This window comes from Rutilus rutilus, assembly GCF_951802725.1.
Source record: "Rutilus rutilus genome assembly, chromosome: 15".
Classification (NCBI taxonomy): Eukaryota; Metazoa; Chordata; class Actinopteri; order Cypriniformes; family Leuciscidae; genus Rutilus; species Rutilus rutilus.
The window spans coordinates 531,086-544,727 of NC_140220.1; the positions used below are offsets into that span (position 1 = coordinate 531,086).

The 13,642-nt window shown below is 46.4% G+C and overlaps 1 protein-coding gene across 1 annotated transcript in view; it reads right to left on the minus strand.

Moving 5' to 3' along the window:
- The window catches only part of mgab (MAX dimerization protein MGA b), a gene marked incomplete at its 5' end in the record, with an annotated part of 40,844 nt that overhangs the window by 20,548 nt on the left and 6,654 nt on the right, over positions 1-13,642 (minus strand). Inside the window, 4 exons of the mRNA XM_084433391.1 lie at positions 436-528; positions 6,446-6,541; positions 7,640-7,886; positions 9,521-9,928. Coding sequence (XP_084289517.1) covers positions 436-528; positions 6,446-6,541; positions 7,640-7,886; positions 9,521-9,928 — 844 coding nt within the window. The remainder of the gene's footprint in view (positions 1-435; positions 529-6,445; positions 6,542-7,639; positions 7,887-9,520; positions 9,929-13,642) is intronic.

Consider the following 13,642-nt stretch of genomic DNA (forward strand, 5'->3'; position numbering starts at 1 on the left):
ATTGTTATATATTGTACTGACAACTCATCAGTTAAATATTTACCATCATATATTCTGCATAATTGGATGTTTTAAATAAACACTGACAAAAAACTACAAGTTTTAGAGCTGGAGGATATGATGATATATATAGCATTGATATAAGTGATCACATGGGTTTAGACCTATATTGTGTTTATATAAAGCGTTCACAGGCAAATTTGCTTCATGAAACAGGATTCCTGCTGTCGATATCCATGATCACTGGATCTTCGGTGAGGTGTCCGGAGCACTACATCGAGTCCAAGCTTTAGTTTACACTGATAACCGCTTGTTTTACTGGTGTTTCCACAGTTTCCCTGTTAAATCCAGTCCCCCAGCAGCTCTTCTGCCACTCAGTCCGGCTGATTATTATTATTATTAAGGATGTGTTATTGTTTATGTTTATGAGCGTACTGTCAGCTGCAGTCTTCGAGCTGAACTTCTCCATCCAGCCCTTGATCCGCGTCACATCGCTCGTCTTCCCGGTCCGAGACACGAACCCAGCAGCTGCACACACACACCAACAGATGCGTACATAAATCAATGAAACAAATCAAACATATACAGATAAATTGGTAACACTTTACAATACGGTTTCATTAGTGAACATGAAATAAAGAACATTTACAGCATTTATTAATACTAATGTTAATCTATCACAGCTGTGTTTTAAAGTCCCTGTGTGGTGATCATCAAGTGTTTAATGTTATCCATCCATAACGTTTTAATGTTGTTTATGTGTCTGTGGTGTTTTTAATCTGCTTTAAGACAAAGCATGTGTAAGTTCATAAGTCGACACCATTGCTGAGTATTTCCTCCTTAAAACTGCAGTGAACCAAAGACAGTCTCAAACACACGCTTTGAAATCGCTGGTGTTTCTGACGTCACAAACTACCTTGTAACCAATCAGATCAACGTGTGATCGTCAACCAGTGGATCTCTGAGCTGAGTGAGTGAGTGGAGGCGGGGTGAATTTGCATATTCATAGAACTATGAATACTAAATGAGGCGAGGGTGTCGAGTTACAGTCAAGATATTATAAAGCATGAAGTCATTTTTTCAAGGAAAGTGATCAAAGATGCAATTTAAGGGATAAAATTATTGCTGACAGGTTTTAATATGAATGCATTGTGAACTAACATGAACATGATTTTTTTTATTAACTAACATTAACAACGGTGTGGTGACCCACAAGGAAGTTTGAAAGAGACATTCACCAAGGGACTGTACCTTTAAGGAGAGGGGGGTTTAGACGATGACGAGTTCCGGTTTTGACGTTGTGTTTTGTTTTTGATATCACTCGCTGTACTGTGTGATAGATATATTGAAGTGGATAGTAAAGTTGACTCGACGCATCTCTGTCTCTTGTCTCCTCACTTACCGCACTCCACATTGGTGACCCCAACGCGAGTTGAACACGGCTGAATTATGTCACACAACGACGGTGGTGAAAACGCTGCGGCCGCGGGGCCGGCCGCTGCTAGCGGCGCGGCTAATGTCGGCGCGATCTACGCAGCCACCATCAAGTTACCGGACTTTTGGCAGCACAATCCACGGCCGTGGTTTCAGCACATCGAGGCACAGTTCCAGCTGAGAGGAATAACACAGGACGTTACAAAGTATTTCCACGTGGTAGCGGCCTTAGATGCCTCGACGACGGCCAGGGCTATGGCGCTGTTAGAGGCTCCTACAGCTGACGGCAAGTACGACGCACTTAAAACGTTCCTGTTGAGCCTCTTTGAACTGTCAGAACTGGAGAAGGCAGACCGCCTGCTGTCCCTGAACGGCCTTGGCGACAGCAAGCCGTCCGAGTTAATGGAGAGGATGCTGGCGGTGCTGGGCGCGGCGGATCCCTCATTCCTTTTCGCCCACATATTCCTGCGGCAGCTTCCAGCACCCGTGCGCACCGCACTGGCTAGTTCCCCCCTCCCTTCCTCCAGAGACTACCGAGCACTGGCTGTGGAGGCAGACAGGATTTTCCTCGCCAACCGGCAGCAGTTTGTCCATGCACTGCTGCCCACCCAGCGCACGTCTGTTCCACCCTTGGAGGACGACCCAGACACTGCAGCTGCTGTGACGGCCCGCCGACAGCGTGAGGACGGGTGGTGTTATTACCATTCCAGGTTTGGGGCCAAAGCCAAGCAGTGTCGTCAGCCTTGCAGTTTTGGAGCCCAGGGAAAAGCCAGGGCCGGCGCTCATTAGCAGCTATGGGCGCTGGCCGTGACTGCAAGCTGTTGTTCATCACTGACACCTTGTCCGGCCGGCGGCTGCTGGTCGATTCTGGGGCTCAGCGCAGCATCCTGCCAGCGCAGCCTGTGGACACCATGGCTGGCGGGCACGGCCCCCCGATGGACGCCGCTAACGGCACACCCATTCGTACCTATGGCACGAGGCATGTGGAAGTGTGTTTCGGCGGGCGGCGTTTCGGCTGGGACTTCGTCATGGCTGCTGTGTCTACGTCGCTCCTGGGGGCGGATTTTCTCTGCGCTTATAGACTGTTGGTGGATGTTACAAACTGCCGCCTGATCGACGCCCTCTCTTTTGCTTCGTACCCCTGCACGCTGGGAGGGACAGGGGCGCTTTGTCTGTCAAACACGCTGGCCAACGGGGACCTGTATCAACGCCTACTTGCTGAGTTCCCTGACATCACCACGCCCACGTTTTCATCGGCGGTGGCTAAGCATGGCGTGGAGCACTACATCACCACGGTGGGCCCCCCAGTCTACGCACGAGCCCGTCGCCTCGACTCTGCCAAGCTCGCTATCGCCAGGGAGGAGTTCGCCACCATGGAGCACCTCGGCATCGTGCGCCGCTCTAACAGCCCATGGGCTTCCCCCCTGCACATGGTGACCAAAGCTGATGGCGGATGGCGTCCCTGTGGAGATTTCCGTCGCCTGAACGACGCCACCACACCCGACCGTTACCCAGTGCCGCACATCCAGGACTTCTCCGCCCACCTAGCCGGCGCCACCATTTTCTCAAAGGTGGACCTGGTGCGCGGTTACCACCAGGTGCCTGTCCACCCGCAGGATGTCCCCAAAACAGCAGTCATCACACCCTTTGGCCTTTTCGAATTCCTACGGATGCCTTTCGGCCTCAAGGGGGCAGCGCAGACGTTTCAGCGTCTCATGGACTCGGTGCTGCGAGATATGCCGTTCATGTTTGTTTGGACGACATTCTCGTGGCCAGCGCGTCCGCAGACGACCACCGGACGCATCTCCGGCAGCTGTTCGGCCGGCTCAGTGAGCATGGCCTCATCATCAACCCGGCCAAGTGCGAGTTTGGCCGGTCATCCATCACTTTCCTCGGCCACCACGTCACCCCACAGGGGGCAGTTCCCCTCCCTGCTAAGGTGGAGGCCGTCGCCAGTTTTCCACGCCCACGCACTGTGAAGTCCCTGCAGGAGTTCCTGGGCATGGTGAACTTCTACAACCGTTTCCTCCCCCGTGCGGCCCAGCTCATGCGTCCATTGTATTACGCCTTGCGGGGTAGGAGACCGGCGGACGTGTTGGATTGGTCCCCAGAGATGACTGATGCGTTTGATGCTGCCAAAACTGCGCTGGCCAACGCTGCTCTGCTGGCGCACCCATCTCCGACCGCCCCAGTTGCTCTTACTACGGACGCCTCTGATTATGCCGTGGGGGCTGTGTGTGAGCAGTGGGTGAGCGGAGCCTGGCAGCCGCTGGCCTTTTTCAGCAGGAAGCTCCGGGACAATGAGAGGAAGTACAGCGCCTTCGACAGGGAGCTCCTTGGTCTTTTCCTCGCCACCCGTCATTTCCGTTTCCTGTTGGAGGGTCGGCGGTTCACGGCTTTCGTTGACCACAAGCCACTGACGTTTGCTATGGCCAAGTCTACGGAGCCATGGTCTGGTCGACAGCAGCGTCAGCTCTCGGCCATCTCCGAGTTTACCACTGACATTCAGCACGTGGCTGGCAAGGACAATTTCGTCGCCGACTGCCTCTCCCGGGCGGTCGCTGGTTCCGTCCACTTGGGCCTCGACTATGCGGCTATGGCTGCGGATCAAATGGCGGACTCTGAGGTGCAAGCCTACAGGACGGCCCCCACGGCGCTGCTCATGGAAGATGTGATGTTTGACACGGCGAACTCTACACTCCTCTGCGACGTCTCCACTGGGCAACCTCGCCCCATGGTACCTGCTGCCTGGAGGCATAAAGTTTTTGATGCCATCCATGGTCTTTCCCACCCGGGGGTGAAGGCCTCTACCAAGCTGGTGGGGGCCAAGTTCGTCTGGCCGGGCCTGCGGAGGGACGTCAGGGCCTGGGCGGCGGCCTGTGTGGCGTGCCAGCGCGCAAAGGTGACTCGTCATACCAAGGCTCCTTTGGCACCCTTCAAAGTGCCAGAGAGACGTTTTGATCATGTGAATGTGGACCTGGTGGGCCCACTTCCCCCCTCCCGTAGTTACACCTACCTCCTCACCATGGTGGACAGGACCACCAGGTGGCCAGAAGTAGTTCCCCTGTCCTCCACTACATCAGCGGAAGTGGCCCGGGCGTTCATTATGGCTTGGGTGGCCCGTTTCGGCACACCGTCCGACCTCTCCTCGGACCGGGGCCCGCAGTTCACATCAGAGCTTTGGTCTGCGGTCGCCGAGGTCCTTGGGGTGAAGGTCCATCGTACCACAGCCTATAACCCACAGAGCAACGGATTGTGCGAGCGGTTTCATCGTGACATGAAGGCCGCGCTCAGGGCCAGCCTTACGGGCAGCAACTGGGCTGACCGCCTCCCATGGGTTATGCTTGGCCTTCGCTCCGCCCCCAAGGACGATCTTCAAGCCTCATCGGCCGAGCTGGTGTATGGCCAGCCTCTGCGTGTCTCGGGGGAGTTTCTTCCAGATGCCACGGCCCCGTGGTCAGTTGCCTCACATCGGGCTGCGTCTCGGGACATTGCAGACGCTTTTGTTCCTATTCCAACGTCTCACCATGGCCTTCCCCGGTCCTACGTGCCCAAGGATTTACCATCAGCCAAGTATGTTTTCATCCGCCACGATGGCCATCGGACACCGCTGCAAGCCCCATACGATGGGCCCTTCCGTGTCCTGGTGGGGGGGGTCTAAGAACTTTGTTGTGGAACCCCCGCGGCGAGGGCGCCCACCTGCGGCAACCTCGCCCCCTGCCCCTGCCCCTGCCCCGCCCCTTGCCCTTGGCCCCTCTACTGTTAGGCGTAGCCGGTATGGCCGCCCAGTCCGCCCCCCTGTACATTGACTTTGTTGAAGGGACTGTTATGTACTGGACTGTTCTGTTTTGCACTAGTGCATAGTGTCACATGTTCTATTTGGGGTACATGTTCAGCCTGGCCCTGTTATTATGGGTGAATTCTGGGGGGGCCTGTGTGGTGACCCACAAGGAAGTTTGAAAGAGACATTCACCAAGGGACTGTACCTTTAAGGAGAGGGGGGTTTAGACGATGACGAGTTCCGGTTTTGACGTTGTGTTTTGTTTTTGATATCACTCGCTGTACTGTGTGATAGATATATTGAAGTGGATAGTAAAGTTGACTCGACGCATCTCTGTCTCTTGTCTCCTCACTTACCGCACTCCACAACGGTTAATAAAAGCTGTAAAACATCTTAGTAAAGTAAAGGAACGAGACCATATTATTAATAGCAAGTTCAGAAGGTTTCGTGGAAAAGAGATGATGTCATTACTGTGATTCGCTCTGAAACAGAATCTCGGAAAAATAATCAAGAAAAAAGTCAAATGTATTTCATGGGTCTGGAAAATGTACTTTGTTAAACTAAGTTAATTATCGTTAAAGTGATTATGATTTCATTAGACATGCTTTTTGATTATCAAAAATTTATTTAACCATACAAACAGAATCCGGAAAATGTAAAAAATAATTTGGGAAAAGTTTCATCTTTATAGGATTTCATATGGACTTATCCGATGATCAGTATCGGTATCGGCTTCGACACTCGCGGTTGTTACTGTTAAGCTCCACAAAAGGACATTAAAAAGCACAATTAAAGTTTTTCTGTAATTCTTATTAATGTCAGCGGAGACTCCATTACTCTAAAGGCCCGTTCACAGACGAGAACTATAAAGATAACGATGAAGATATAGTTCTAATAATCGTTCTCAATATTAAAGAACAGCAGAGTTCACTAAACTGAACTAAATTAAGCTAATTCACTGTTAGATCATTAGCTGGATTACGCTAGCTTCACCCGTAGCACAGCGTGCTGAGGAGCCCTGCTGGTTAAAGCCTGTAAGTGCAACAGGAGCAGCAGAAACATGTTCAATGACGTCATACACACTCTGAAACCGCAGCGCGAGCTTAGAATAAGCAGACCGTTCTCGTTCGTTGGTGTGGACGCAAATATAGTTATCGTTCTTGGTGTGAACGGCCCTTAATACAAGTTCTTGAGATAAATCTGCATAAATGAAGCGAGAGCATTACTCACGGGAGGATGGTGTGAGAACAGGCGGAGGTAGTCGAACACCGAGATACTGCAGGTCTATGGGAGAACCCGGATCCAGGACACTCAGCTTCAGCCCGACTGCGGACACATCAAACACTGGTGAACAAGAGCAACACAACGACTGTTCGAAAACTCTTCTCGTGTTCCGGCGAGTTCAGTTTAACGAGGTCGTTCCGGCAATCGGAAATAGCTTTTTATGGACAAAACCATCGGCCGAAACAGTGACGTTTAATCAGCGCGATTCCGATTCAACTCGATATCGACTCGTTTGATTTATATCAGGAACAGTAAATAACAGGACAATACATCTCTCATCTCTACAGAGACTCAGTTTATACTACATTACTCTAATACTGAAAGTTACACATAACTGAGTTGTAGACAAACACTTAAATTACACTCTAAGAAGTTATATTAACTTTATAAATACATAATTATGTGTGTGTGTGAGTAAGTGAGTGTGTGTTTGTGTGTATGAGTGAGTGTGTGTGTGTGTGTGTGTGTGTGTGTGTGTGTGTGTGTGTGTGTGTGTGTGTGTGTGTGTGTGTGAGTGAGTGAGTGTGTGTGTGTGTGAGTGTGTGTGAGATGTCTTATCGATCACAAGTTCAGTATGGCGTAAAACAATCTTCCTAACATTGTCCGGGAAGCAGACACACTCTGTCAGTTCAAAGCTAGACTAAAAACACATCTCTTTGATCTAGCATACACACAACTAGGGCTGGGCGATATATCGCAGGCGATACGTCCGTGATAATTAATGCGATATGGCTCAGCTTGTCAGTTAACTACGGCACTGTGTTGTAAATGCCGCTCCATCTGAAAGCAGGTGATGGCGATTTACTACTAATCAAGGAACCGGCTTTACTGACGAGATGCGCATAACAATCGCACACGATATATCGCCCAGCCCTACACACAACACATTATAGACTTCTTTAATTCAATGTTAGGCTGCATAGATCAGGTCAGCCGGAACCGGAAACTCTTCCTATAACACCTGATGTACATGTACATCATAAGAAGAATGGCATCTACGTTAATATTACTCTTTCTGTTTATTCCGAGGTTTACGGAAGTCAGCCGGATCTGGGCCGTATCCAGATCAGATGGAGGACCTGCGCCTGCACACGTCCACGACGCATCCGTGTGTGAGTGTGTGTGTGTGTGTGTGTTCACCATGTTGCAGCGCAGGATGAAGGATCTGTCTGTTCTTCAGCTGCTTCAGATGCGTCAGTAACTCGAGCTCTTGCTCAGAGATTCGCTCCGCTGTTGTTAGACCGGGATCAGGTGGCAGGTTCTCCGTCTGGTTGTGTGTGTGTGATGCTGGAGTCGAGTGCAGGTTCTCCGTCTGGTTGTGTGTGTGTGATGCTGGAGTCGAGTGCACAGATTTCCTCATGTTTCCCACATGAACATCAAGCGCCTCCTGTGAAATAAACAGTAACAGATCCACTGGATAATAAACCTTTCATGTGGATAATTCGAAAACTCAGACACAGTGTAATAACGTCTCCACACGAACACACACACTAGAGCTGTCATGATGGCTGAAAAGCTACATTTGAATTTCTTTCCTAAATATTAGCAAAATTTTAATTATATTTTAATTCTAAAAGCAAAACTTAATGTTAGAGGAAAAAAGTACTGTAGAGGTACTGTACTGTCCTATGTCCACAAGAGGGCGGAAGCGAGCGCAATAAACAGATATAAACCAAATCAAGCATTGCATCTTTTAAATTAAATGACATTCACTTTTATGATGATAGATGCACTTTTATAATGGACAGATGCACTTTTATGATGATAAATGCACTTTTATGATGGACAGATGCACTTTTATGATGGACAGATGCACTTTTATGATGGACAGATGCACTTTTATGATGATAAATGCACTTTTATGATGGACAGATGCACTTTTATGATGATAGATGCACTTTTATGATGATAGATGCACTTTTATGATGGATAGATGCACTTTTATGATGGACAGATGCACTTTTATGATGATAAATGCACTTTTATGATGGACAGATGCACTTTTATGATGATAGATGCACTTTTATGATGATAGATGCACTTTTATGATGGATAGATGCACTTTTATGATGGACAGATGTACTTTTATGATGATAAATGCACTTTTATGATGGATAGATGCACTTTTATGATGGACAGATGCACTTTTATGATGGAGAGATGCACTTTTATGATGATAGATGCACTTTTATGATGGAGAGATGCACTTTTATGATGGACAGATGCACTTTTATGATGATAAATGCACTTTTATGATGGACAGATGCACTTTTATGATGGATAGATGCACTTTTATGATGATAGATGCACTTTTATGATGGATAGATGCACTTTTATGATGGACAGATGCACTTTTATGATGATAAATGCACTTTTATGATGGACAGATGCACTTTTATGATGGATAGATGCACTTTTATGATGATAGATGCACTTTTATGATGGAGAGATGCACTTTTATGATGGACAGATGCACTTTTATGATGATAAATGCACTTTTATGATGGATAGATGCACTTTTATGATGGACAGATGCACTTTTATGATGGAGAGATGCACTTTTATGATGATAGATGCACTTTTATGATGGAGAGATGCACTTTTATGATGGACAGATGCACTTTTATGATGATAAATGCACTTTTATGATGGACAGATGCACTTTTATGATGGATAGATGCACTTTTATGATGATAGATGCACTTTTATGATGGACAGATGCACTTTTATGATGATAAATGCACTTTTATGATGGACAGATGCACTTTTATGATGGACAGATGCACTTTTATGATGATAAATGCACTTTTATGATGGATAGATGCACTTTTATGGACTTCAAAACAGAAACGGACATTCACTGCCATTATAAAGCTTGGAAGAGCCAGGACATTCTTTTATATAACTGCGATTGTGTTCGTCTGAAAGAAGAATGTCATATACATCTAGAATGACTTGAGGGAGAGTAAATCATGGGCTAATTTTCATTTTTGGGTGAGCGATCCCTTTAGCCCATCATACCTTGGCAGTGAAGGAGACGAACAGAACTCCGTCCACGTCCTCCAGGTCCGGCTGCAGACACACGTCCAGCTCCACCGCTCTGCTGACCCGGCCCGCTGATCTGTACTTCACATTCGACCAGCACTTAGCCTTGGGCTTCCACGCTCCCCTAAAGCGCCGGGACCGGCCCCGCACACGGCTGGGAACACCGGCCGGATCGCTAGCGGGAGGAGCGGAATTCCAGCGGCTGCTCACGGGCTTCAGCGCTAGCCTGATCCGAGACCTCGCCGGACCCGACCTCACGACTCCAGGATCAGGATCATCAGGAATAACTGGTTCACCGTCGCTGATGTGTGACAGGATTCCTCCTCCTCCACGGGACTCAGTTTCGGGAAGTGTTGAGCTGTCGTACAGGAAGGAGAGGAAACACTGTCATATTCAAGCAAGTGTGGCTCAGACTGATAAACACCTTCAAGTGAAGGAAATTAAGATGTTCTAACCCTGCAAGAATATAACATTTTGTTTTTCATATAGAGCATTTTTATGGTGAAATGACACAGACACACTCGCACACTCACACACACACTCACACACACACACACACCTGTGCCACTGATCTCCGGTATTCCCGCTGGGATCGGCCTCACACTCACTCACACACACACACACACACACACACACACACACACACACTCACTCACTCACTCACACACACTTGTGCCACTGATCTCTGGTATTCCCGCTGGGATCGGCCTCACACTCACTCTCACACACACACACACACACACACTCACACTCACTCACTCACTCACACACACCCACACACACACTCACTCACACACTCACACACACTTACACACACACTCACTCAGACACACACACTTACACACACACTAACTCACTCACAATACACACACACACTTACACACACACTCACTCACACACTCACTCACTCACTCAGATTTTGCTCCTGTCTGCCTCGCTGCCTGCTGTGAGTGTGTTTGCCTCGGTGCTGTAAGCTCCGTCTTAGCCTCGTATTTCTTTGTTTTGAACCATCATTTACTACAATTTGTAGTTGTTTATACTAAATACAGCTTACCCAACATCTCAGATTGACATCGCTAGCATCCGTTACTACTAACACAACACGCTAATTCGCTACTGCTAGCCTGTTAACGCGCCACCCGTGCGCTCAGCTGTTTTATTTATTTATTTTTTCTCTCGCGCGCTCGCGCCTTTGAGTTCATAAAAGCTCAGGTAAGTAATAATCAGTCAACAAACACGGTGAGTAATGTCTTGTCCTGTAATTGTCACCTGCACTTCATGCCACATGTTTAGCATAGACTTCTCTGTTGGCAATGTAGGATTTATATGTGATAAATGTAAGGAGACAGTTAGGCTGACAGAGAAGATTTCAGAATTAGAGACACGCATCCAAACTTTAATTGAGGATAGTAAGAGTGCTAGAGCTTTAGATACTATTTTGGATGCGCCTAGCATAGTGAACTCTTTACATGATTCGGTTCCAGCTGAAGTAGAGCCTGTGCAGCCGGGCAAATGGGTGACAGTGAGGGATCGCTCTAGTCGCGGATCAAAAAACCACTCTTCCGTTCCGATTACCACAACAAATCGATTTGCCCCGCTCAGTGAAACACCCACTGAGAATTCTGTTGATTGTGCCCTAGTAATTGGTGATTCGATCACACGGAACGTGAAAATAGAGACACCAGCGAACATAGTCACATGTTTGCCGGGAGCCAGAGCGCCTGACATCAAAGCAAATTTAAAAGTGCTGGCTAATGCTAATCGTAAATTCTCTAAGATCATTATTCATGTCGGCACTAATGATGTTCGACTCCGCCAGTCGGAGATCACCAAAATTAATATTAAAGAGGTGTGTGAACTTGCAAGTACGATGTCAGGCACTGTAATTTGCTCTGGCCCCCTTCCTGTTCGCAGGAGTGATGAGATAGTTAGTAGATTGTGTTCACTGAATCGCTGGCTGTCTGAGTGGTGTCCGTGTAATAATATAGAATTCATAGACAATTGGAAAAGTTTTTGGGGCAAACCTGACCTGTTGAAAAGAGATGGTATTCATCCCTCCTGGGATGGTGCTGCTCTTCTATCTAGTAATATGGCTCATAGTCTTAGAGCTCAAACATGACAAATTGGGCACCAGGTCAGGAAGCAGACAGACTGGCTAAACCAACCGTCTGCTAGCGGCCTCGCGTCACCCAGGTCAGATAAATCCCATCACATAGAGCCTCTTTCACCTAGCTATCATCATATAGAGACTGTGTCTGTTCCCCGATTTTGGAAATCCAAAAAATGTTTAAACCTATCTAAGGTTAAAAATTTAATTGATGTTCAACAAATAAAAAACAGCTATAATACAGATGAGCAAATGATAAAGCTTGGGTTGCTGAATATTCGATCGCTTACTTCAAAAGCACTCATTGTTAATGATATGATTTCAGATAATAACCTAGATGTGCTGTGTTTGACAGAAACCTGGCTAAAACCAAGCGATTACATTACTTTAAATGAGTCCACCCCGCAAGATTACTGTTATAAACATGAACCCCGTCTGAAACGCAAAGGGGGTGGTGTTGCTGTAATTTATAGTAATATTTTCAAAACCACTAAGAAATCAAGTTTCGAATATAATTCTTTTGAAGTGTTAGTGCTTAATGTAAAAATATATAGTAAAAATGATAAATCACGTTTGAGATTTGTGCTGGCTACTGTATACAGGCCACCAGGGCACCATACAGACTTTATCAAAGAATTTGCGGACTTTCTATCAGAGTTAGTATTGGCTGCAGATAAAGTACTAATTGTTGGTGATTTTAATATACACATCGATAATGAAAAAGATGCATTGGGATTGGCATTTAAAGACATTGTAAACTCAATTGGAGTTAGACAACACGTGTCAGGACCTACTCATCGTCGTAATCATACTCTAGATCTAATATTATCACATGGAATAGATGTTGATGCCGTTGAAATTCTGCAGCAGAGCGATGACATCTCAGATCATTATCTAGTCTCGTGTAAATTACATTTAGCCAAGGCTGCAAAGCCGACTCCGTGTTACAAATATGTTAGACCTATCACTTCTGCTACTAAAGATTGCTTTATTAATAATCTTCCTGATCAGTTTCATCATTTTAGCATCCCGGATAGCTTAGAAAAACTTGATATTGCAACAGAAACTTTTAACTCTCTCTTTTCCAGCACTTTAGACACAGTTGCTCCTTTGCGCTTAAAGAAGATTAAAGAAAATAATCCAACGCCGTGGTACAACGAGCACACTCAGGCCCTTAAGAGAGCAGCCAGAAAAATGGAGCGCAACTGGAAGAAAACAAAATTAGAGGTATTTCGCATTTCATGGAAAGAGAGCTCGATTGCTTACAGAGAGGCTTTAAAAGCTGCTAGATCTGCTTATTTTTCAAACCTATTAGAAGAAAATAAACATAATCCTAGGTATTTATTTGAAACAGTGGCTAAACTAACGAAAAAGAAAGCTTCAAACACAGAAGGTTCCAAGCAGCACAGCAGTAATGACTTTATGAACTTCTTCACTCATAAGATTGATAATATCAGGGATAAAATTATAACTATGCAACCGTCTACTACAGTATCGCATCAGGCAGTGCATTGTAGTCTCCCTGAGGAAAAATTTGATTCATTCATTGCTATAGGAGAGGAAGAATTTACTAAACTCGTTAAATCATCTAAATCTACAACATGTATGTTAGACCCTATACCGACTAAGCTACTGAAAGAGATGCTTCCAGAGGTCATAGATCCTCTTCTTAATATCATTAATTCCTCTTTGTCTCTAGGATACGTACCAAAAAACTTTAAGCTGGCTATGATTAAACCGCTTGTTAAAAAAATGCAACTTGATCCTTCAGAATTAGTCAATTACAGGCCGATCTCGAATCTACCCTTTCTGTCAAAGATACTAGAAAAGGCAGTATCTTCACAACTATGTTCCTTTCTAGAAAGAAATGATATCTGCGAGGATTTTCAGTCCGGATTTAGACCATACCATAGTACTGAGACTGCTCTCGTTAGAGTAACAAATGATTTGCTCTTATCATCCGATCATGGTTGTGTCTCTCTATTAGTGTT